This window comes from Mastigoproctus giganteus, chromosome 7 (assembly GCF_048544385.1).
Source record: "Mastigoproctus giganteus isolate SK-2022 chromosome 7, ASM4854438v1, whole genome shotgun sequence".
NCBI classification, from domain to species: Eukaryota; Metazoa; Arthropoda; class Arachnida; order Uropygi; family Thelyphonidae; genus Mastigoproctus; species Mastigoproctus giganteus.
In genome coordinates this window covers 77404505-77429468 of record NC_143581.1, presented here as the reverse complement: position 1 = coordinate 77429468, position 24964 = coordinate 77404505, and the positions used below count along the sequence as shown (strand labels likewise).

The following is a 24964-nucleotide window of genomic DNA, read 5'->3' as shown; positions in this document are numbered from 1 at the left end:
CCAAAGGGAGGAGGAGATAGGGTAGAAAAGGGTAAAGACTATTTAGATGGAATGCTTGACTGAGGCAAAAGCAACTAGGTGTTATTTTAATTTTTCAAGATCTAATTTCCATTTTGTTGGTAACAATGGTCATTAACGAACAGAATAATCTAACTGTTTTCTCATATGTATATTTAATCTATTTTTCTCGCATTTGATATACTTCTTTGTATATACTTTTTTTGTATATACTTCTTTGTATACTAATGATATTAAGAGTAGGAGACCGGCGGAATTACTTAACAAGTACAGGTCACTGTTGAAAAAAAGCCGTGAATTAGGGTTGAATTTGAAAGTGTCTGCAATTCTGCCCATACTCTATATGATTAGAGTCTTGTCAATCAATTCGGCCCTGGAAAGATTGCGCAAGGCTCAAAGGGTAGAATTTTTTTTCAGCCTGGTCTGTACTTGTTAACAGGACAGATTGCTTCTACAGGAATGGGATACACTTAAATAGAAAGAGTGCAAGAATATTTGCTGATGCAATCGAGGCAGTGTTGGGTGAATTGAACAGATGCTAGCTTGGGGGGGGGATACAAGGACTAATAGATTAACAGTAGTCACTGGCAGAGGTGAAAGTGATTCTTATGCTGCTTCTATTGGAATGAGCAGCAGCCTGGAAAACAAGATGCAGGGTACTTCAGAGACTGCTGGGAGTCATTATGGTACAAATAAACGCATGGGTTGTGTTAGGGTAGCTAAGAATAGGAACAGGTGCATGTATACTTGTGTGTACAGTAATGCTAGGAGTTTGGTAAATAAATTTGAGGTATTGCTCAAAACATCAAAGGCAGATATTGTTGGAATATCAGAGACATGGTGTCACACAGATATAAGGAATACAGAACTGGAATTTGTGGAGTACAATGTGTACAGAAAGGATAGACAGGATAGGAAGGGAGGAGGGGTTATGCTATTAGTTAAGAAACACATAAAATCCAAGGAACAGAAGCCAGTCGCCATCACTGGTCAAGTGTAGTGTCGAGTCAGTTTGTTGTGACATAAGCATTGGGAGATCAAAATTGAGAGAAGGAGTGTGCTATAGGCCTAATGACTCTGATGAGTATAATAAGAAACTGTACAGGGAAATAGAGTGGGCCAGTAAATTAGAGAGTCTTATAATAGGGGATTTTAATTTCACAGATAATGACTGGAATTTGTGGGTTGGTCATTGACACACAAGCAAGGCTTTTGTGGATTTACTGGATAATTGTTTTCTACATCAGCATGTTTGGGAGGCACCTAGAGGGAGTAATATGCTTGATCTGATTATCAGTAGTGATTCTTCATGCATTAAGAATCTGCAGATAAATGAACCACTAGGTGGCAGTGATCACAGTGTGCTGAAGTGGGATTTACTCAATGAGGTAACTACCATCAGGTGTAAAGGGAAGGGTTTTTGCTTTCGTACGATGGTCTGAGACAGTATTTAAATTCTATATAGTGGTACCAAGTGCAAATTCAAAATGGGAAGCATTCAAAGAATTTATCTTGGAAGCTACTAAGCTTTACATACCAACTAATAAATATTGTTCAAGGTTTAGGCCTAAATGGATGTTAGATGAACTAATGAGATATATGGCAGAGAAGAAAAATGCATGGGATACATACAAATTAATGGGTGACATGGAAGCCTTGATAGATATAAGCTGGTTTGTAACCAAGTCACAAAGGAGATTGGGCTGGCAAAGGCAGATTATGAGAAATCCTTGGCAAAGGATGCAAAGAAAAACAGAAAACAGTTTTTTACTTATGTAAACTCTAGAAGGAAAGGGATGAATCAAATTGGTCCACTGGATATTGATGGTTCAACTGTTGATGATCCTGCAAAAGTGGCTAACAAACAAAACAAGTATTTTGCATCTACCTTCACACATGAAGAGTTATTCAGGAAGGGGAATGCCAGAGGTGAAGTAAACTCTGGAAGTGAGCTAGATGATTTTGTAATAACTGAGAGGAAAGTGGAGGAGAAATTGTTGAGGATAAACATACAAAATGCACCTGGGGTGGATGGGATCTATTCAGTTATATTAAAGGAGGCAGCAAAGGAAGTAAGCAAACCCTTAGCCATAATTGTGAGAGCTTCTTTGGACTCAGGGGAGGTACCCACAGACTGGATAAGTCCAAGCGTGACCCGAATTCACAAAGGAGGATCAAAGGCCGACACGTGTAATTATAGACCTGTGAGTTTAACTTCTGTTCCAGGAAAATTAATAGAGGCACTGGTTAAAGAAGCACTGCAGGATCATCTAGACAACACTTCAGTTATAGCTCAGACACAGCATGATTTTGTTAAGGGAAAGTCTTGCCTGACCAATTTGATTGGATAATATGATGCAGTCACAAAAGAACTGGAGCAGGTTATAACTTTGATATTATATATTTGGATCTTAGAAAGGCTTTCGATACTGTTGCACACGGAAGACTGCTGCACAAATTGATGCAGTGTGGCATTGGAGGCAAATTGCTGCTATGGATAAAGGGATGGTTGCGGGGGAGAAGACAGAGCGTGGTAATCAATGGACACTGCTCATCGTGGACTAAATGTTATCAGTGGAATCCCTCAGGGTTCAGTGTTGGGTCCATTGTTGTTTTCTGTATTTATAAATGATACTGATGATAGTACATCAAGCTTAATGTCCAAGTTTGCAGGTGATACAAAGGTTGGCAGGGTTGTTAAGGACACTACTGACAGTATGCTGCTGCAACAGGATCTGGATAGGTTGAGCAGACGGGCTGAGAGGTGCCAAATGAAATTTAACATTGACAAATGTAAAGTACTACATATGGGAAACAGTAACCCCACAGTAACGTATCAACTCTGTGGTACTACACTGACAGTGGTAGAGAATGAAAAGGACCTGGGGGTAATTGTGTAGGCAAACTTGAAGTTTTCTGAGCAGTGCAGATGGGCTGCAAGAGTAGCTCATGGTGTGTTGTCAATGATATACAGGAATTTTTCTAGTAGGGATAAGGAGGTGATTATTCCCTTGTATATGGCAATGGTCACGGCACACCTTGAGTACTGTATACAGGTCTGGAGGCCTCATTTCATGAAGGATGTAGAGCTGCTGGAACAAGTACAGAGAAGGGCAACAAGATTAGTGAATGGAAAAAAGGGTTGCTCTTACGAAGAATGGCTTAAGTTTTGCAAATTACAGTGTCTGGAGACTAGGCACTGGCGAGGTGATCTGATAGAGGTGTATAAAGCCTTGAATGGTTTGAGCATGCTCAATGATATGGGATTCTTCCTCTTGCTCAGAATAATCACCTGAGAAGGCATAAATTCAAATTGAGGAAAGACATATGTAGGATAGATGTGCGGAAACTTTCCTTTAGCCAGCGGGTAGTTGGTTGGTGGAACAGACTTCCATCCCTTGTTGTGGAAGTTGATAGCCTAAATAAATTTTAGGCTCAGCTGGACAGGTATTTCGAACAAACAGAGGGGTGAAACGGGTCTGTAAACAACTTGCCAAATATGTGATACTTGTAGAATGAAGGTGAGTAAAAAACCCTTGGAGGTTATAAATATGATGCAGTGAATTCTTCTAGGTACTAACTAGTTGTTACAAACAGATTTATGTGCTAAAAAAAATAAATATACTTTCTGCATGTGATAAAATGTATAAATAAAATAAAATACACTACTACAGAATTAAAGATAATACCAACTTATAAAATTAAAAGCATAAAATATACAATAATTAAAATAACACTTAGTAGCTTTTGCCTCAATCAAGTGTTTCATCTAAATGAAATCTTCACCCAAACCCTTCCCTATCTCCTTCTCCCTCTGGTACTCATACATGTATCTAAGCCAAAAATCTTTTCTAAAAGATTGAGATAAAAAATTTCATTAAAATTCTGTCCAGAGTGTTGAGTAGTTAAATGTGTAGGGACAGAAAATTTGAGGACAAGTACTTTCTAGGTTTGTAAACATGCCTAAAAATGAACAGGCATGAAAGTACTTATGCAAAGATAAAGATGATGAGATCTATACTCTATTCACAGATAGGAGATGTGTATGTAAACAAAAGCACGTGAACATTAAAGGATAATCACGTGCCAAGGATTCAAAACTGAATCATACTTTCTGCATAATCTTGCTGCATACAAGTACCATTAATCCTAATTCAAATTGAGCCAATACCCTATTTGCTAAGATGTATAAATAAAATAAAATGTAAAATTTTTGTATTATTATTACTCCTACAGCTAATTACCAACAAGTGAATGAGATGATCAAACAGCATTGTGTGATTATCACATATGTAACATCTCACATAATATATAAAACACATGTTTAACTACAGTGATAATCATAAGTTATACTCATAAGTGATAAGTTAACCACTATAGTGATTTAAACTATACAGTCTGTTCCCACATATGTAAGAGATACGTTCCAAGGCTTCTTATATAAGTTGAGTTTTACATAACTCAGGAATGACTAATAAAATATTGCTACTATAATCCTGATATGCCAAAATTACAAAAACCACATAATATCCTAAGAATGATGAGGAAAAATAGTTATATACCCTAACAATTAAAAACTTTATCTGAGGACAGCAGTGAAGTAGCTAGAGTGGCACGTAAGAAAAGAAAGCATAAAAAGATGAAAAAATGCGTTATTGTACTGTAAAAACTGATATGTATTTTGTAAGCAGTTTAGGCTTTATAAAGGCTACTAAGGGAATCAAAACTAAAGTGTACATACTTAAGAAAATTGGTCTAAACCACATAATGAATCAAAGTCTATACACTTTAGATGATGAACTAAAGGTAACTAAAATGAACCTGAACCATTAATAAGAAACATTAATCACAGGGTGTTGTAGGCCGAGTAGAGTTCAGAGAGGTAGTACATGATATGAACTCTTCAATCTTCATCTGTTTTGTATGCTTTATTTCTGTTCAAAAATTTCATGATAAGCAATCTTGAACTTTTCTTTCTATTTTCAAGAAACGTTCGGTGTTTTCATCCATTCCATCAAATATAGAGAGACCTTCCTGAATTTTACAAAATGCTTCTGCCATTTCTTTTAATTTGAACTGCTTCTTGAGTTGCTCCAATTCCTCAACAGATTCAGCTCTCCCTTGCCCCTCAACTCTTTGCTGGTTCAACTGGGTTAGGTCTTCTGTTGTTAAATCTTCACCTTGTTCATCCACAAGTTCGTCTACATCTTCATCCTCCAGGACTAGCTGCAGCTCCTGGGCTAAGTTTACGATTTCTTTGATAACAAAAGACATCAGCTCATCTTTGTTGAAGCCCTCGTTGTTAAGCTTGGAATGGTTTAGAAGTTTTTCCAAACTTCACTCATAAAAATTGTTGTTACATCATTCCAGGTTCTTGAAATGTTGCATCTTCTATCAAGGATGTTAAACACATCTTCCAAAATTGGTGCAGATCCATCTTCCCTTGATCTGTTGCATTTACAGCCTCAGAAAATGTAGTTCATATATAATAAGCTTTGAATACTTGGATAACAAAAGCTCCCAATTTGCTCTCAAACAAAACTGAACTGGTCTTACAATCCAGAAAGAAAGTAAGGAAAGGATGTAGAGACAAAAGGATAGAGTGTAATTCTTCGAAGAAATAACCAATGGGACACAGTCCACGTGGCTTAAATGTTATGGAGGTTTCTCTGAAGTTCTTCAATGTAGTTCCCCTGTCTCAAAGACATGTTGTTGAATATTTCTTAAGGATTTTTAAAGCAGAAAATCAAATGTTAACTCTAGTTATTTACCTAGATTCTAGTTACACCGCAGGTTATTATCCAACATAGCTTGTATGGGAACAAAAATAAAAACTTATATTTATTGTTTCTTCATTCAACTTCACTCTTAAAAAATATACAGAAAGTATCTTTACGATTTTACCAAAAAAATTTACCTAAGTCAGAAGTTACGTAACTCAGGTTTATCTAAGTCAGGGACTAACTGTAGTACTTAACCATCTAAACTGAAAACAACTAATCAAATAAAGATGGGATATTTCAGCTAAATTTTATCCTCCTTCCCATACAATTTTTAAATATCATTCCATATTCAATTGTTTTAAATATCATTCCATATTCAATTGTTTTAAATATCATTCCATAAAACTGAAATTTTTACTTTTGTCTTAATTCCAAATGTTTCATTCTATTTTGAGGATAAATTTCCTCCAAGTCATATGACATTTTATTGCAAATACAATTTTTTAAATGTCTATAGATAAAGTATTATGCTTACCAAAGGTTTTAAATTTAAAAGGTACTTTTTCCAATTAGGATCATCAAACTGCAAACCAAATGGACTACCAATATTATGAGTTAGATCTAGAACTTCAACCTGACTTCCTGGATGATACACTAGACAAAAAAATAATAACAAAGATTGGAACAAACAAGTTAAAAATATAAAGCTAAAAATGATATAATACACTAATAGTGAAAAGCCAATTATGCTATTCTATTAAAACACAATGTCATAAATTAAGAAGCCTAAAATTCAAATAAAATAACTAGATATTTATTTACCTACTATTCTAGTACTGATTTTGAGCACACCCTAATCATCTGCAATACATTAATTAATAATTCTTAAACTCTGATTAATAATGATAAGGTCAATTGTGTAAAATCTGTCAATGAAGAGCTAAAAGTTTCCACACCTGTATCTACAGATTTCTGTTTGGGATTGTCTGTTAGACATCAATTCGTTATGAATGCTTCAAGAAAGATACATGCAAAAATTTTCATTCAGCCAACAGGTGGTTCATTGTTGGAAAAAACTTCCATCAGGTGGCATGGAAGAGGATAGTTTACATCAATTTAAGTAAGAGAAATTATTACATGGGCTGGGCAGGTGATGTGGGAAGGGTGATTTTTTTTTTTTTTGCTGATGCTGTAAAAGCTTGCTTTCTTGCATCATTCACCACTACTACTAATAATGATGCAGACGTTGTCCTCTTCAGAAAATGGTGAGTGAAAGTTTTGTGTGAAAGAATGACACTGCTGTTTAGGCTTGGCTGTCAAGAGTATTTTCAAAGCTTCACCAATTCGGTGTTTTTCATTTGGTTGAATATTCTCTGACACTCTGAGAAATCAATTCTTAAAATGCCAAGTAAGACAGGGACATTTCACGTAATGTTAATGATATTGCTGCTATTTAATGTTTATCAGCACAAGAGCCTCTTGATCCATGCTGTGCCTAATTTATAATGGATAATTTATTATATTTCAAGCTTCCTTGTGCACTACTACACTACAAGAACCACTGTACATTAATTCTTTCATCTTTCATTATTATGAAAAAAACTGATATTGCAAAATATCTATTTCTTTACCTTCGGTAGTACTGAAAAGAGGTTTTTTTTTTTTTTTTTTTTTTGCAAAATCAATTTATTTTAATTGTGTTGAAAAAACTTATAATCCAAATAGCACTACTGGATAAATGATTACAAATTATTTCTCCAAACGTGATTATATTTAATTCAGGAGTTAGATATTTAATTTAACATTTCAAACCTGCTATATATGAATTCTTCCTAAAGCTAATTCTGTAAAGTAACCATGCTTTGGTATTAGCAATTCATGACAGAAAATTAGCTGTCCACCAAATCAAGTCCACAATTTACTAGATTTATTCCTAAAGCCAAACAGCTTCTGCTCTTAGTGTATTAAATATTTGAAGTTGTCACATTTCATATCAGCACATATCAGCACAACATTGGCAGAACTGTATCATATCAGCACAACATTGGCAGAACTGCACTAAAGCTTTTTAATATGTATAAAAGGAGTAACTATTGGTAAAGTTTCAGGGAATATTGTGGCATAATACTACTCAGTTCATCACCTATCAACATATTTTTGATGTTCTAGATGTACTGTCTCTATACTTGTCTCTCACTGGACTTTTACAATTATGACTGAATTAAGGAAGGCAGCCTTTACTGATTTATTGGCAAGGGAGGAGTGTTTTGGGAGGAATCTTTATTGCATTCTAAACTGAGAGAGGGTATATCTCCGAGCATACTGTGCTGCATACGAAATAAAAAAAATAGCAAAGCATTATTTTTAATGGCTAACTGAATTACATTAAGTTAGCCATTAAAGAAAATAAAAAACAAATTCAAAAAATTAAGAAAAGAAAAAAAAAAGGGTTTTACTGTTTTTTGAAACAAAAAGATGGAGAAAATTTGTGTAATTGCAAAATCAGGGAAACTTTGATATGGTGATGAGATGAAGATAGTGTCAAATCATAACAAAAAGATAGATTCTCTGCCTTAAACCTGGACTATTGGCAGCTATGCTTTAGGTGATGAAATGATCGAAACGGTGTTTGAAATGATTTCACTGAAAATACAAAGGTAGTCACATGCCTAGTAGGTATTTGCTATACCTATGCAATTCACATGGCTGCATAGTTGGCAAAATACATTGTCACATTCAGAAAATTATACTTGCATTCTGGAAGTATACACTGTATTCATGCATCATAAAATCTGTTATTAATTGGTTTAAAACACTTATTCAGATCTAATGATAAGCCATAATACTCAAAGTGAATGACTACTTAAACTCTTTTGAATTAAAACACTCCTAAGTTTAATTTAATTATGAAATCTCATAATTAAAATCAGTGAATTTAATTCTAGCTAATAACAAAACTGTATTCCTCATCAAAACTTTTCAAATTACAAATATTACATTTCTGTACAAGCAAAACTTATGGATTCTTCAAATAGGCCTCTGGCTTGGGAACATCTGGTGAGTAGGGTTTGGCACACCCAGGGTCCTCACAGCTGGATATTATCATTCTTCTCTTTCTTGGTGATTACTTTCTACTTGTGACTCTCTCTCTCTCAAAGGTAACTCAGGAATTTGTTTTGGCTGGTGCAGCATAAGCCTCAGGCTTCCTTGCACCATATGGCTAATAATAATAATAATAATAATGTTCATAATGACTTCAATGATACTACACCAACCGTTATAAACTTTTATTGAAAAATAAAAAATAAAATAGATTAAAATTGTTAATAATAATAATAATAATAATAAATAATAAAATAAAATATGTAAAATGAATAGTATAATTAAGCCAGATAAAACTGATAAAATAAGATACACTGTTTGTACAATAATATTCATTCATTGTATAAATATTCATTATATAAATAAAATATATACAATGAAATAAAACAATGTAGATCACGGGATAAAAGTGATAAAACGCCAAAGCTTTCAGAGGCGTCTGCCTCCTTTATCAACAGTAAAGCTTAATGTACAGTATATCCTTAAATATCAGCAGACTAACGGTTCACAGCACGTATTTCAACAGGAGCATGGGCAGTAGTCTCCAAATGCGCAATGGAACCGAAAATGGCTCGGGAGCATGCCAGGTGGAACCGTTCATCCCGTCCAAGAACCACAGTTTCAAAGAGGGGATGAATGTGGATTCCCCTGTCTCTAATAATAGTGTTATGCTCATTGAAGAAAATTCGCAAGCTCTCGAGCCACTTGCGGTCCCAAAATCTGTGTGACTGGTCGATGATAACAGCTTTGCCAGGAGCAATTTGATTGTTCTCCTCCCAAATATGCTCCACATTTGGGACCACAGCAGACCTCTCATAATCTGCAGTCTTTATTGCACTAATATGCTCCTCCATATGATCTTTAAACCGACAATTTGTTTCACCAACATAACATTCCCTGCAAAAAAATCTAATTTCTTTACATGTATTCCCATCGACCATGGGATGAAATGTGCATGTGTGGTATTAGAGAAAGATGATACCCTAAGGGATAGGGCTCCATTAAGTGTGGGGGGGGATATTTGTAGTAGGGTGGAGCTGTGTCTCTCCAGTACCACCATGATTTCAAACCTCAATGTATAAACATGTTCATGGTGCAGTGAGGGGCTCCCCCTATTAGTGCTGTCATAGCAAATTTAGCTGTGGAGGGGCTCCCCCTATTAGTGCTGTCATAGCAAATTTAGCTGTGGAGGAGCTCAAGTCCAGGATTTCTGATGGGTCTGTTCTCCTCATGAGCATGTGGAAATGATATGTTCGTGATTATTTGGTGGGGGGAGAGAGAGGATGAGGTGCTTGGTTTCCTCAATAGCTTCTCCCCATTTATTCAGTTCACCTCAGAGGTGGAAGCAGAGGGTACCCTCCCTTTCCTTGAAGTGCTGGTGCATAGGAAGGGACCTAGAGTGAAAACCAGCGTGTATAGAAAACACACGTGCTGGGTCAATACACACATTACAGCACAGCACAAGCAAACCATCACAGGAATAGTGTCGTTAGGGCATTACTGGATAGGGCTGGGTCCCATTGAAGCACCTCCAATGATAGAAAAGTAGAAATTAAACATATTTAGTATTAGTAACGGCCGTATGGTGTAAGAATGCCTATGGCTTATGCTGCACCAGCCAAAAAAAAAAAAAATCCGAACAAAACAATAATAAAAACAATAAATAAATAAATAAATAAAATAAATAACTAAATAATAATAATTAATAAATAAAAAATAAATAAATAAAATAAATAACTAAATAATAATAATTAATAAATAAAAAATAAATAAATAAAATAAAATATAAATAAAAAGGAAATTAAACCTATCATCCTATGCGCTTCCCTTACCCGAAAGTACTATCCAGATGACCTTTGAATTTTCCCAAACTGTCGGCCTCTACCACCCATGAAGGGTGGTAGAGGCCGACAGTTATTTCCTTTTGTGGTAGAGGTAGAGGCCGACACAACTTATTCCAGTAATTTATAACTCGCTGGCTAAAATAAAACTTCCTGCAGTCCAATCTAAACATTTCCCCCCATAACTTGAATTTATGTCCCCTAGTTCTAGCATCATTTATAATCTTGAAAATTTTGTCCTCATTCATTTTACTGATGCCTCTCAGAGCCTTAAACACCTCAATCAAATCTCCTCTAAGGTGTCTAGTTTCCAAACTCTGCAACCCACATATTCGAAGTCTTTCTTCATAAGGACGCCCTTTTGCCGATCTCACCAGGCGAGTTACCCTTCTTTGCACCCTTTCAAGAAGCTCGATGTCTTTCTTTAGGTGCGGTCTCCATACTTGAACACAGTATTCCAAGTGTGGTCTAACATAAGCCTTATATTATGGGATTATCACGTCCCTATCTCTACTTGCAAAAGTTCGATAGATCATCGATAGGACACCATGCAACCTGTTTACAATGCTCAGAGAATTTCATGTCTGACCGTATCGTAACACCCAAGTTCCTTTCCTCCAGTACTGGGTTTAGTTGGACTCCACCAAGTGAATACGTTTTTTTGGGATTACTGTTTCCCAGGTGTAATACCTTACACTTTGTTGGATTAAAGCACAGCTGCCATTTTTCTCACCATTCTTGAAGTCTATCTAGGTCTCTCTGACAGTGATCATTAACTACTCTACCAATTTTAACATCATCTGCAAATTTAGACATCACGCCCTCTATCGCTTCATCAACGTCGTTTATGAAAGCTAAAAACAACAGTGGTCCTAATACTGATCCTTGGGGAACCCCACTTCTTACATCAACCCAATCTGAGGAATAGCCATTTATCACAACCCTCTGCCTCCTGCCCTGAAGCCATCCTTCTATCCATCTAAGGATTTTCCCAGTGATTCCAACCTGTTCCAGCTTATAAAGCAACCACTCATGTGGGACCGAGTCAAAAGCTTTGCTGAAATCTAAATAAACAATGTCGAAATTATTCCCTAAATCCAGCTCGTGAGTGACCCTTTCGAAATAGCGAACCAGATTTGTTAAACATTGATTTTCCCTTTAAAAAACCATGCTGAGTATCCTTGAGAATTTCAATTCGATCCAAATGATCCTGAATTCCACCCTTGATCATTGCCTCCATGATTTTCCCTACTACTGAAGTCAGACTGACAGGTCGACAATTTCCAACTTCACTTTTAGATCCACCCTTATGTATGGGAGATACATTTGCACTTTTCCAATCCAAGGGAATCTCCCCAGAGTCTAGGGATGCTCGCATAATTAGCCTCAATGGTTCAATGCACTCGCTTGCCACCTCTCTTAAGATTATAGGGTATATTCCATCAACTCCAGGAGCCTTACTGGTCTGTAGGCTCGAAAGTTTTTTCATTAAATAATCTTGCGAAATTTCAATATCATTAATTACATATTTTTTAACTTCGCTCCCACAATTTCCCATTGCCACAAAAGGCTTTTCATTTGTAAATATCGATGCAAAATAACTGTTGAGTTCATCTGCAATGGCAGCTGGTGTATTTATTACTATCCCCTTTCCCTTACTTAAAGGTCCGATCTGGTTTGTCCTGCTCTTCTTGGCATTTATATATGTTAAGAATTCTTTATCCCCCCCTCTTTGCTCTGTTTGCTAGTGATTTCTCATAAACTGCCTTTGCCTGTCGAACCTTTTCTGTGGCTCTATTACAGATCACCTTGTAGCTGTTATAGGCTTCAGTACTTTTTATTGCTCTGTAACCTTTCCATGCCACCTTTTTCTGCTCAAGTAATGTGGCAACTTCACTATTCATCCAACTTGGAACCCTTCTTGTGGAGTATTTTTTTAATGGTATATACGCATTCAAGGCATCTGTGATTAATGTTTTAAAAACGTACCACAGTTCAATTGTATTCATTCTCAGCGCGATATCTACCCAGTTAATAGAGGCCATGTAGTACCTTAAGGCATCTTAATTTCCTTTTCTGAAATTAAAACCCAATCCTTTGCCTTTTACTTCTGCTACCTCTCTCGTCATCATCCACCGTAGAACTCCGTGATCACTTCCTGCTACTGGTTCCTCTACTGTCAGCCCTGTTATGTTATCTGATTCATGTGTGATGATGAGGTCTAGGATATTCTTTTCTCTAGTACTTTCCCTGACATGTTGATACAGATAACAGTCATCTAGTTGATTTAAAAATTTTGTTCCCCATGTCGAGTTTCCTTCCCATTTACTCCAATCAATTAGAGGCAAATTGAAATCACCCATAATAGGGCATTGACTTGCCCATTCCATTTGCATGTAGAGGCTTTTGTCATAATTTTCACAATCACCTGGTCTGTAGATTACTCCTACTCGCATTATACCTTTGTTTCCAACTATCTCACACCATACAGACTCTATACTAGCATGTGATTCAGACATTTCACATGCTAGTATAGATTCAGACATTTCACATACAGACTCTATACTAGCATGTGAAATGCCTGAATCTGGGAAAGCTATCGTCGCACTCAGGGTGCTTCTGATAAGAAGCATTACCCCACCACCCCTTCTATCTACTCTATCCTTCCTAAATACATTATATAAGCCGTACTGAAACTCATCATCCCCAATTTCCGGGTGGCACCACGTCTCTGTAAGCCCTATTATGTCCGCATTACTTGTTTTAACCAGCAGTTCGAATTCGCTCATTTTATTGATGACACTTCTAACGTTACTGTATAAACAATTAAGATTTACTGTTCTTGTATATTTAACACCCCTAACACAACCCTTGAAGTTTTTTAGGCTCTCTTCCCTGATATTAGCTACCCGCTCACATGAAACGTCTTTGCCCCCAGAACATCTAGATAATACGTCCAGTTGGGGTAACAGATAAGAACTCTTAAGGTATGTGCAAGAGTTACATTGACCAATACATATATCACAGCAGATCTCAAAAAACAGAGGGTCATAGATAATTGTATCTGAGAAGCGGGGCACAGATGTAGAGAGCAGTTTACACCTATTGCAACGGCATACATTCCCTACTATCCAGGCTTAACTATGTGTAACTTGGGTGTTGCGCAATTGCCAGAAACACTGTGTGCATCTACCAGGGCGGAGGTTGCACACAGTTGTGTCAAAGGTTAAGGATCCAACACCTATGGAATGTTTGTAAGCGGGGTCGTATACGAGATAAAATGCCTGGATTGCGAGGAATGTTATGTTGGTGAAATAAAGTGTCGGTTTAAAGATCGTATGAGGAGCATATTAGTGCGATAAAGACAGCAGATTATGGGAGGTCTGCTCTGCTGTAGCGGTGCATTTTTGGGAGGAGAACCATTAAAATTTTTCCTGATGAAGCTGTTATTGTCAACCAGTCATACAGATTTTGAGACCACAAGTGGCTTGAGAGCTTGTGAATTTGCTCCTCTGAGCATAACACTATTAATAGAGAGCATTAATGAAGAAGTAAGCATTAATGAACTCTTCAAAGCTGTGGTTCTTGGACAGGATGAATGGTTCCGCCTGGCATGCTGACGAGCAATTTCCGGTTCCAGTGCACATATGGAGAGTACTGCCAGTGCTTCTGTGGAAACACGTGCTGTGAACTGTGAGCCTGCTGATATTTAAGGATGTACTGTATGTTAAGCTTTACTGTTGATAAAAGAGGCAGAAAGTTTCAGTGTTTTATCCCTTTTATCCTGTGATCTACATTGTTTTATTTCATTGTATATATTTTATTTTATTGTACAGACAGCGTGTCTCATTTTATCAGTTTTATCCGGCTTAATTATACAATTCATTTTACTTATTTTATCTTATTATTATTATCAATTTTAATCTATTTTATTTTATATCAATAAAAGGTTATAACAGTTGGTGTAGTATCATTGCAGTTATTATGAACAAAAACTTAAGGATAGGATTACAGATATATTAAAGAATGGCTTTGATAATACAGGAACTCCTCAACTTATATAATACTTGACATACGCAAATTCAACTTTACTTAAGTTTTTGCTGGCCGGTGGAAACTGAAAAAAATATGGAAACATATTTTGCATCTGTAGGGATAAATGGAGGCATTGTGAAGATATCATAATGTGAACCCAATAACATATTGTTTTTTGTTTTTTTTTGTAATTCGTTCCAAGTCCTTGGAAGTTGAAAATTTCGCTATATTACTAAGCTATTTTAAAGATCTGTTAAGCTTCTAAGACCCTTTAGAGAGAACTCTCTAAAATGTCATTTTTATAATGGAAATTGCACTACATTTTCATCATTATCATATGTTCTATTATAAGAATCAATTCTGAACGCCTTTCTGATATTTTTCTAAAGCACGTTTCTGGAGGTTGCAGCTGAAAAACAATAAAAACAATTTGTACTTTCTGGTTTATTGGACTTTTCTGATAGTGCAATTTATTATAAATGGGTAGTAAACTCAATCTTATTGCATTTGCAATAATCCCGATAACTGGAATTCTGTGGGTTTTTACATTACGATATTATGGTGAAATGAATTCACCTTAACTGAAATCTTAATCATAAAAAACAAATTTTCAGAAACGTCTCTTCATTCCTATTTATGTATTACAATGATGAAGGGAAAGGGACCAACGGAAAGTGCAAGTGGTGGCAGTGCCAGGAAATGAAACAAAATCGATTTAGAAATAAAGTTGAAAATGATTAAGAAGTATGAAGCAGGAGAAAGTTTGTCATCTATTGTAAGGGAATTAGGTCTCGATGCTTCAACAGTGAATATTATTTAAAGGACAGTGCACGTATAAAAGAACATCTTAAAGGATCAACGCATTTAGGATCAACAGTGATCACAAAACAGCGTTCTGGTGTTATATCGAAAATGAAACAGTTATTAATAATATGGATGGAAAATCAGATTCAGAAGCAAGTGTCCCTGAGTCCAATGGCAATTCAAGCAAAAGCAAGAAGTACTTATGAAGATATTAAGGTTAAGTATGGCTCACCCCGAACCTAGTTCGTGGAAAGCAGCGGGTGGTTTAATAGGTTCAAGCATCGTGCTTGTTTTCAAAACATTAAAGTATGCAGTGAAGCTACCAGGCCGGTTCTGCAGCTGCAGAGAACTTTTGTGATGTGGAAAAAATTATTGATGAAGGCGGCTATTCAATGTAGCAAATTTTTGAACATTAACGAGACTGCTCTGTATTGGGAAAAAATGCCGGATCGAACACATACTGAGAGCTTGTGAAAGATAGGGCCACGCACTTGCTTGGGGCTAATGCAGAAGGAGATTACTGATTAAAACCACTATTTGTGTACTATTCTGGAAATCCTCGTGCATTTAAGGGCATCAATAAAGCCACCCTACCCATGCATTTCTGATCACATCAGAGAGTGTGGACGACAATATCTCTCTTTGAGGATTAGTTTAAATGCTTATTCATTCCCCAGGTTCAAAAAAGATTGTAAAGAAGACAACATTCCTTTCAAGATTTTGCTTCTATTAGATGATGCTCCCAGACATCCTACGCATCTAGATGATTTCAATTTGAATGTGAGAGTCATATTTCTACCATCAGAGTGTTATTTCGAATTTAAAAGCATACTATTTACGAACAACATTTGTTCAGGCATTGTCTGCGTTAGACGGTGAGAAACATTTTACGTTAAGAGACTTTTGAAAATCTCACAATGTTTACCACGCCATCTTAAACATTAATAAGGCCTGGGCAGAAATTACTAAAAGTTGTTTAAATGGCGCATGAAAGAAAATATGCCCATGGCACGTAAAATGCTTTGAAGAAAAAGACAAATCATATGAAGAGGTTACAGATAAGATTGTAAAGGTTACAAAGCTACTTCAGTTGGAGCTTGTTGCCAAAGATGTGGAGCAGTTAATAGAGGAAGAAGAGAAGGAATTATCTAACAAAGAACTTATTAGCTTGCAGGCAATGATAGTGAAAAAAGAAAATGCTGACGAAGCTCAAGGTGAACTAAATGAGGAGACAAGACACTTCATCACCAGAGGGAGACAGAGAGAGAGAGATGGCATTGGCATTTCCTGAATTTACATTGGCAATGGCAAAGTTTGAGAAGATTGATCCTGACAGCGAACGATTCTCAAACATTAAGAGAGGGGTGAATGATATGCTTGTTTGCTACAAAGAAGTCTACAATGAAAAGAAAAAAGCCACCTTATGGTCATTAATTAATATATTCTTTCGTAAGGTTCAGCAGTCGACGACTCCTAAATCTCTACAGCCCTCAACCTCCGCAGAGGCGTACTATCAGCTGAAGACGCCGATTCTGGTAACAGTGCTAGAAAGGCAAAACTTACTGACGTTATACCTGTTTCCTCTCTTTTTTTGTAATTTTATAATTTTGAAATTTTTTGAAATTGCACGCTTTTGTAATTTTTCCTGTGCATGAGATAAAAAATTGAATAAACACAATAAATAATTCTATTTACAAGTTCATTAAACATTTCTTTTTTGATTCAAGCAATTCAGTGGCTGTATATAGATTTTTCTCCAATCTTATCAGTGTGCACAGTTCATGGAAAGAACTTAAAAAGTAATATACAGTCATACCTCATTTTATACGACAGACAGGTTTCTGAAAATTTTGTATTACGGAAAATCATGCAAAACTGACATAATAAATATATTGTCAATGACAAAGCTGCCTGACACCTCCGTAGCCAGGTGGGAAGGAGCAGCAGTGCGTAGCACACGCTTCTTGATTAGACCGGGGTTCGAGCCCGTCACCACCAAATACGGAGGATGCGGAAAGGTCATTCAGGGAATGACCACCGCATATCCCGGAGCAATATGGCCTTAGTTGCTAATGCTCCTAAAAAAAACCAAATAACAATAACAACAAAGCTGCCAATGTCTTTTTAAAAAACAGTAAATGTTTTACACTAGAAAATGCAAAAAAAAAAAAAAAAAAAGTTGGTTCTCAAAAAGCAACACTACACTAGAACCTAAATTTCAATATAAAATTTAAATTTTAAAATAAAATACTAGTTGCAAAAGTTGTAACACATGCCATCTTTCAGATTATTGGGTAAATAGTTTAATCTAGATCCTTCGGTCTTTACCATTCTTGTTTAGCGGTGATATAATTCTACAGCAGTCACCTGTGGGATATATGCATATGTCTCTATTTGTAGGTGGTTCCCCATGTTCTCCAACGGTTATTGCAGTTTTGGATGTAGGTACATTATATTGTCACTTATCTAAGTCTGGGTCTTCTATAAATGCCACGCACACATTCATTGTTGGATTGGCCTGGGTTATTTGTGCATTCGTTTATATGACTCAACAAATGGGTTAACTTGTCACAGCATCTCGTGAAATTGCTCAGTTATATGCTTCATGTGTATCCCCTGTAAGTAGCTCTCATAATAGATTAGGTGTCTCAGACAGTGGGTCAAGTGAAACCTTTCTATCGATGTGTTTAACTCATGTCCCCAATACTTTGCACTGCAATGCTCACAGTCGTAACACATATTTCCTATGTGCTCTTCCACATTAATTACAGCTTGTTAATTATCTGCATCCAGTACTTCAATTTGATTAGTCCTATGGTGTTTTGCCCATCTTCTCATTTCCAATCTTGCTTCTCTTTTTTTCAGTGTTTTCTGTCCGTCTTCGTAGTCATTTCGGTCTCTTAGTCTATTAGATCTCTCTCTCTCTCTCTCCTGTAATATTTCATTAACATTTCTTCTACATTTTCTCAAAATTCTTACACGCTGTAAACATACATTGATAGCTTTCAGGCATAGGTTGCATTTCTTCAGTTGAAAAACGTTAGTACAAAAATTAATAAAGAATGCATGGTTTGGTGGTCACGCGAGGTGAACCGCATGAATGGGTGCTGGCAACAATTAAGAGTTGGAAAATTTGGGCAGCATACCTAAGTGTTTTATATACATAGATGTATCTGAAAACAAACACATTTCATGAGGGGCATTTGAAAATGCTCGTGGTCTGAGTACAAAGCATTCACTTGAGAAATCTGTTAACAACAAGTTAACACACATTCACTAGCAAGGCTTTTGTGAATTTATTCGATTGTTTTCTACAGCAGCATGTGGAGGCGGCAATCAGAGGGAGCAATACACTTGATCTGATTATCAGTAGTGATTCTTCATGCATTAACAATCTGAAGATAAAGGGACCATAGGTGGCATTGATCACAGTGTGCTGATTTCAGATTTACTTAAAAGGGTAACTACCATCCGGGATAAAGAGAATGGTCTGTGCTTTTGTCAAGGTACAGTGGTCTCATTCAGTTTTTAAATTCTTTACAGTGGGACTGATGATGTTACCAATGAATTCTAAATGGGAAGCCTTCAGGCACTTAATCTGGGAGGCTACTAAGCTTTTCATACCAAATAAGAAGAAATATTTTTCAAGGTTTAGACCTAAATGGATATCAGATGAACTAATGAGGCTAGTGCCAAAGAAGAAAATGCATGGGATGCATAAATTATCAGATGACACAGAAGCAGTCTATGGCAGATATAAGCTAGTCTGTAATCAAGTCAAAAAGGAGGTAAGGCTAATGAAGGCAGATTTTGAGAAATCTTTGGCAAAGGATGCAAAGAAAAACAGCAAAGAGTTCTTTACTTATGAAACTCTAGAAGGAAAGGAATGAACCAGATTGGTACATCTAACAGACAGTTTGACTATTGATGATCCTGCTCGAGTAGCTGATAAACTGAATGAGTATTTTGTATCTACATTCACACATGAGGAGTTATTCAAGGAGGGGAACGCCAGAAGTTTATCAAACTCTAACAGGAAGCTAACTGATTTCGTAATAACTGAGAGCAAAGTGGATGAGAAATTGTTAAAGTTAAACATAAGGAAGGAACTGGGGTGGATGAGATCTATCCAGTTATAATAAAGGAGGCAGCAAAGGAAATAAGCTAACCCTCAGCCATAATTATGAGAGCGTCCTTTGACTCAAGGGAAGTGGGCAAATATATCCCCAATTCACAAAGGGATGTTCAAAAGGTGACAAAATGCAACTATAGACCTGTTAATTTAACTTGTGTTCCAAGGAAAATAGTGGAGTCACTGGATAAAGAAGCATTGCAAGATCATCTAAACAAGACTGCAGTGATAGTTAAGACAAGAATGGGTTTGTTAAAGGGACGTCTGTCTGACCAATTTGATTGGATACTATGGTGTGGTCACAAAGGAACTGGATGCAAAAATTAATTTTGATAGCATTAGCATTAGTAGAGGCATTTGATGCAAGAAAGCAAGCTTATGCAGCATCAGCCAAAAAAAAAAAAATAAAGTAAAATAAATAAAAAAAAAATAATCACTTCCACTTCACCCCTCTGTTCGTTTGAAATACCTGTCCAGCTGTGCCTTAAACTTATTTAGGCTATCAACTTCCACGACAAGGGATGGAAGTCTGTTCCACCTACCAACCACCCGCTGGCTAAAGGCAAATTTCCGCACATCTATCCTACATTTGTCTTTCCTCAATTTGAATTTTTGCCCTCTCAGGTGATTATTCTGAGCAAGAGGAAGAATCCCATCAGCATTGAGTATGCTCAAACCATTCAAGGCTTTGTACACCTCTATCAGATCACCTCGCTGGTGCCTAGTCTCGAGACACTATAATTCGCAAAACTTTAGCCTTTCTTCGTAAGAGCACCCCTTTGTTCCATTCACTAATCTTGTTGCCCTTCTCTGTACTCGTTCCAGCAGCTCTACATCCTTCTTGAAATAAGGCCTCCAGGCCTGTATACATTACTCTAGGTGTGGCCTGACCATTGCCTTATACAAGGGAATAATCACCTCCTTATCCCTGCTAGGAAAATTCCTATATATCATTGACATTACACCATGAGCTACTCTTGCAGCCCATCTGCACTGATCAGAGAACTTCATATCTGCCTGCACAACCACCCCCAGGTCCCTTTCATTCTCTACCACTGTCAGTGTAGTACCACAGAGTTGATACGTTGCTCTGGGGTTGCAGTTTCCCATATGTAGTACTTTACATTTGTCAATGTTAATCTTCATTTGCCACCTCTCAGCCCATCTGCTCAACCTTTCCAGATCCTGTTGGAGCAGCATAGTGTCAGTAGTGTCCTTGAAAACCCTGCCAACTTTCGTATCGTCTGCAAACTTGAACATTAAGCTTGATATACCATCATCAATATCATTTATAAATACAGAGAACAATAAAGGACCCAATACTGAACCCTGAGGGACTAATAACATTAGTCCACGATGAGCAGTGTCCATTGATTACCACTCTCTGTCTTCTCCCCCTCGACCACCCCTTTATCCATAGCAGCAATTTGCCTCCAATGCCACACTGCTCCAATTTGTGCAGCAGTCTTCCATATGCAACAGTATCAAAAGCCTTTCTAAGATCCAAGTATATAATATCAAAGTTATTCCCTGCATCATAGTATCCAATCAAATTGGTTAGGTAAGACTTCCCCTTAACAAAACCATGCTGTGTCCGAGCTATAACTGAAATCTTGTCTAGATGATCCTGCAGTGCTTCTTTAACCAGTGCCTCCATTAATTTTCCGGGAACAGAAGTTAAACTCACAGGTCTATAATTACTTGTGTCAGCCTTTGATCCTCCCTTGTGAATTGGGGTCACATTTGCACATCTCCAGTCCATGGGTACCTCCCCTGAGTCCACGGAAGCTCTCATAATTATGGCTAAGGGTTTGCTTACTTCCTTTGCTGCCTCCTTTAATATTTGCTTACTTCCTTTGCTGCCTCCTTTAATATAACTGGATAGATCCCATCCACCCCAGGTGCCTTTCTTGTGTTTATCTTCAACAATTTCTCCTCCACTTTACTCTCAGTTATTACAAGGTTCTCTAGCTTACTGCTAGAGTTGAATACACCTCTGGCATTCCCCTCGCTGAATAACTCCTCATGTGTGAATGTCGATGCAAAATATTCATTTAGTTTGTTAGCTACCTGAGCAGGGTCATCAACAGTTGACACATCGATATCAAGTGGACCAATCTGATTCATCCACTTCCTTCTAGAGTTTACATAAGTAAAGAACTCTTTGCTGTTTTTCTTTGCATCCCTTGCCAAGGATCTCTCGTAATCTGCCTTCGCCTGCCTAACCTCCTTTGTAACTTGTTTACAGATCAACTTGTATCTATCATAGGCTTCTGTGTCACGTGTTAATTTGTATGTATCCCATGCATTTTTCTTCTCTGCCATATGCCTCATTAGTTCATCTGACATCCATTTAGGCCTAAACCTTGAACAATATTTCTTAGTTGGTATGTAAAGCCTAGTAGCTTGCAAGTTCTTTGAATGCTTCCCATTTTGAATTTGCTGTTAGTAACATCATCAGTTGATCCCACTGTATAGAATTTAAATACTGTCTCAGTCCATCGTAGTCGCCTTTACGAAAGCAATAACCCTTCCCCCTTACCCCTGATGGTAGTTACCTCTTTGAGTAAATCCCACTTCAGCACACTGTGATCATTGCCACCTAGTGGTTCATTTATCTGCAGATTCTTAATGCACGAAGAATCACTACTGATAATCAAATCAAGAGTATTACTCCCTCTAGTTGCCTCCCGAACATGCTGATGTAGAAAATAATCATCCAATAAATCCACAAAAGCCTTGCTAGTGTGTGAGTGACCAGCCCCCAAATTCCAGTCAATATCTGGAAAATTAAAATCCCCCATTATAAGACTCTCTGATTTACTGGCCCACTCTATTTCTCTGTACAGTTTCTTATTATACTCATCAGAGTCATTAGGCCTATAGCACACTCCTACTCTCAATTTTGATCTCCCAATGCTTATGTCACACCAAACTGACTCAGCATAACCCCTCCTCCCTTCCTATCCTGTCTATCCTTTCTGTAGACATTGTACGCCCCAAATTCCAATTCTGCATTCCTTATATCTGTGTGACACCACGTCTCTGAAATCCCAACAATATCTGCCTTTGATGTTTTGAGCAATACCTCAAATTCATCAAATTTATTTACTAAACTCCTAGCATTGGTGTACACGCAAGTATACATGCACCTGCTCTTCCTCTTAGCCACCCTAACACAACCCATGTGTTTACCTGTACCCCCATGATTTCCCAGCAGTCTGAAATATCCTGCATCTTATTTTCCAGGCTGCTGCTCATTCCAATAGAAGCAGTGCAAGAATCACTTTCTCCTCTGCCAGTGGCTACTGTTAATCTATTAGTCCTTGTATTCCCCCCAATCTAGCAGTTTTCTGACCCACCTAACACTGCCTCGATAGCATCAGCAAATATTCTTGCACCCTTTCTATTTAAGTGTATCCCATCCCTGTAGAAGCAGTCTCTCCTGTTAACAAGTACAGACCAGGCTGAAAAAAATTCTACCTCTTGAGCCCTGCACAATCTTTCAAGGGCCGAATTGATCGACAGGGCTCTCATCATATACTCCCTCCTATCGTGTCTGGGCATATACTTGGATTTCAGGAAAGTTTTTGATACTGTTGCACATGGAAGGCTGCTGTACAAATTGGAGCAATATGGCATTAAGGGCAAGTTGCTACAACAGATAAAGGGATGGTTGAGTGGAAGAGGACAGAGCTTGGTAATCAATGGACACTGCTCTTCGTGGACTAATGCAATTAGTGGAGTTCTCCAGCTTCGGTGTTGAGCCCATTATTGTTTTGTGCATTCATCATTGATATTGATGAAGGTACATCAGGTTTAATGTCCAAGTTTGCAGATGTGACAAAGATTGGCAGGGTTGTTAATGACAGTAAAGACAGTATGCTACTGCAACAGGATCTATGTAAGTTGGGCAAATGGGCTGAGAAGTGGCAACCAAAGTTTAACATTGACAAATGCAAAGTACTGCATATGGGTAGAAGTAACCCAAAAGAAACATACCAACTGTGTCGTACTGTGCTCAGGGAAGTGGAGAATGAAAGCGACCTGGGGGTAATTGTGAAGTCAGAATGAAGTTCACGGAGCAGTGCAGAAGGGCTGCCATAGCAGGTCATGGAATCTTGTCAATGATATATGGGAATTTTGCTAGCAGGGATAAGGAGGTGATAATCCCATTATAAAAGGCAATGGTAAGTCCACACCTTGAGTACTGTGTGAAGGTCTGGAGACCTCATTTTTGGAAGGATATAGACTTGCTAGAATGAATACAAAGAAGGGCAATGAGATTGGAACAAAGGGGTGCTCTTACCAAGATAGGCTTAAGTTCTGCAAATTGCAGCACCTGGAGCTAAGAACGTGGAGATGATCTGATTGAGGTTTATAAGGCCTTGAATGGGTTGAGCAAGTTAAGTGATGATGGAATTATTCCTCTTGCTCAGATTATGAACCAAGGGGGCATAGATTCAGATTGAAGAAAGGCGCTTGTAGAATAAATGTGCAGAAATTTGCCTTTAGCCAGAGGGTAGTTGATTACTGGAACACTCTTCCATCTCTTGTTGTGAAAGTTTACAGCTTAAATAAATTTAAGGCTGAGCTAGACAGGCATTTAGAGTGAGTGGATGGGTGAAATGGTTTTTTTTTGGCTGATGATGATGCATAAGCTTGCTTTCTTGCATCGTATGCCTCAACTAATGCTACTTTTTGAACACAGTCCCCTTTGGAGTCAATACACTTTTTGCCGCTGATGCTGTAATGCACTGATTCCAGCTGCAAAGAAGGTTTTTTCCTTGGGTTTCCAGGAAAGCATTTACTGCAGCAATTACATCATTGTCACCTACACTTTGATCTTAGTGAAAAGACCGAGAAGCGATCAGTGGGAAAGTGGATACCAGCCTGCTATTTTTACAAATGGAAAAATAGGAGAAAATCAAGATTCCAAAGCCGCAGTCCAGCCACTGCAGTGACAGACTTGTGAGCAGGTACACTGTCCACTTCCTTCTTAACAATGGATTAGGAAGGGGCATCCTCCCCAAAATTATAATCATATCCTCATGGTCGCAAAAAAAGGAACTAACACCACCTTTGGCATTAGTCTTTTTTTTTTTTTTTCCTCCTTGTTTTTTTTTTTTTTTTCCAAATTGGATGACTGCATGGTTGATTTTGTCAATCTTTTCACATTCACACAACTTTCTTGACTTCGGAACCCATAATTTAAAAAAAAAAAAAAATGCTTGAAATTTGTTGGATCACTATTTGAAATGTTATGCATTAAGTACAGAAATTTTTAACACTACCATTATCCTTTTATA

The 24964-nt window shown here is 37.3% G+C and overlaps 1 protein-coding gene across 1 annotated transcript in view; it reads right to left on the bottom strand.

Moving 5' to 3' along the window:
* l(2)k05819 (transmembrane protein 94-like protein l(2)k05819) overlaps positions 1 to 24964 on the bottom strand; it is an 809128-nt gene that overhangs the window by 452749 nt on the left and 331415 nt on the right. Inside the window, exon 11 of the mRNA XM_090377739.1 lies at positions 6277 to 6395. Coding sequence (XP_090233865.1) covers positions 6277 to 6395 — 119 coding nt within the window. The remainder of the gene's footprint in view (positions 1 to 6276; positions 6396 to 24964) is intronic.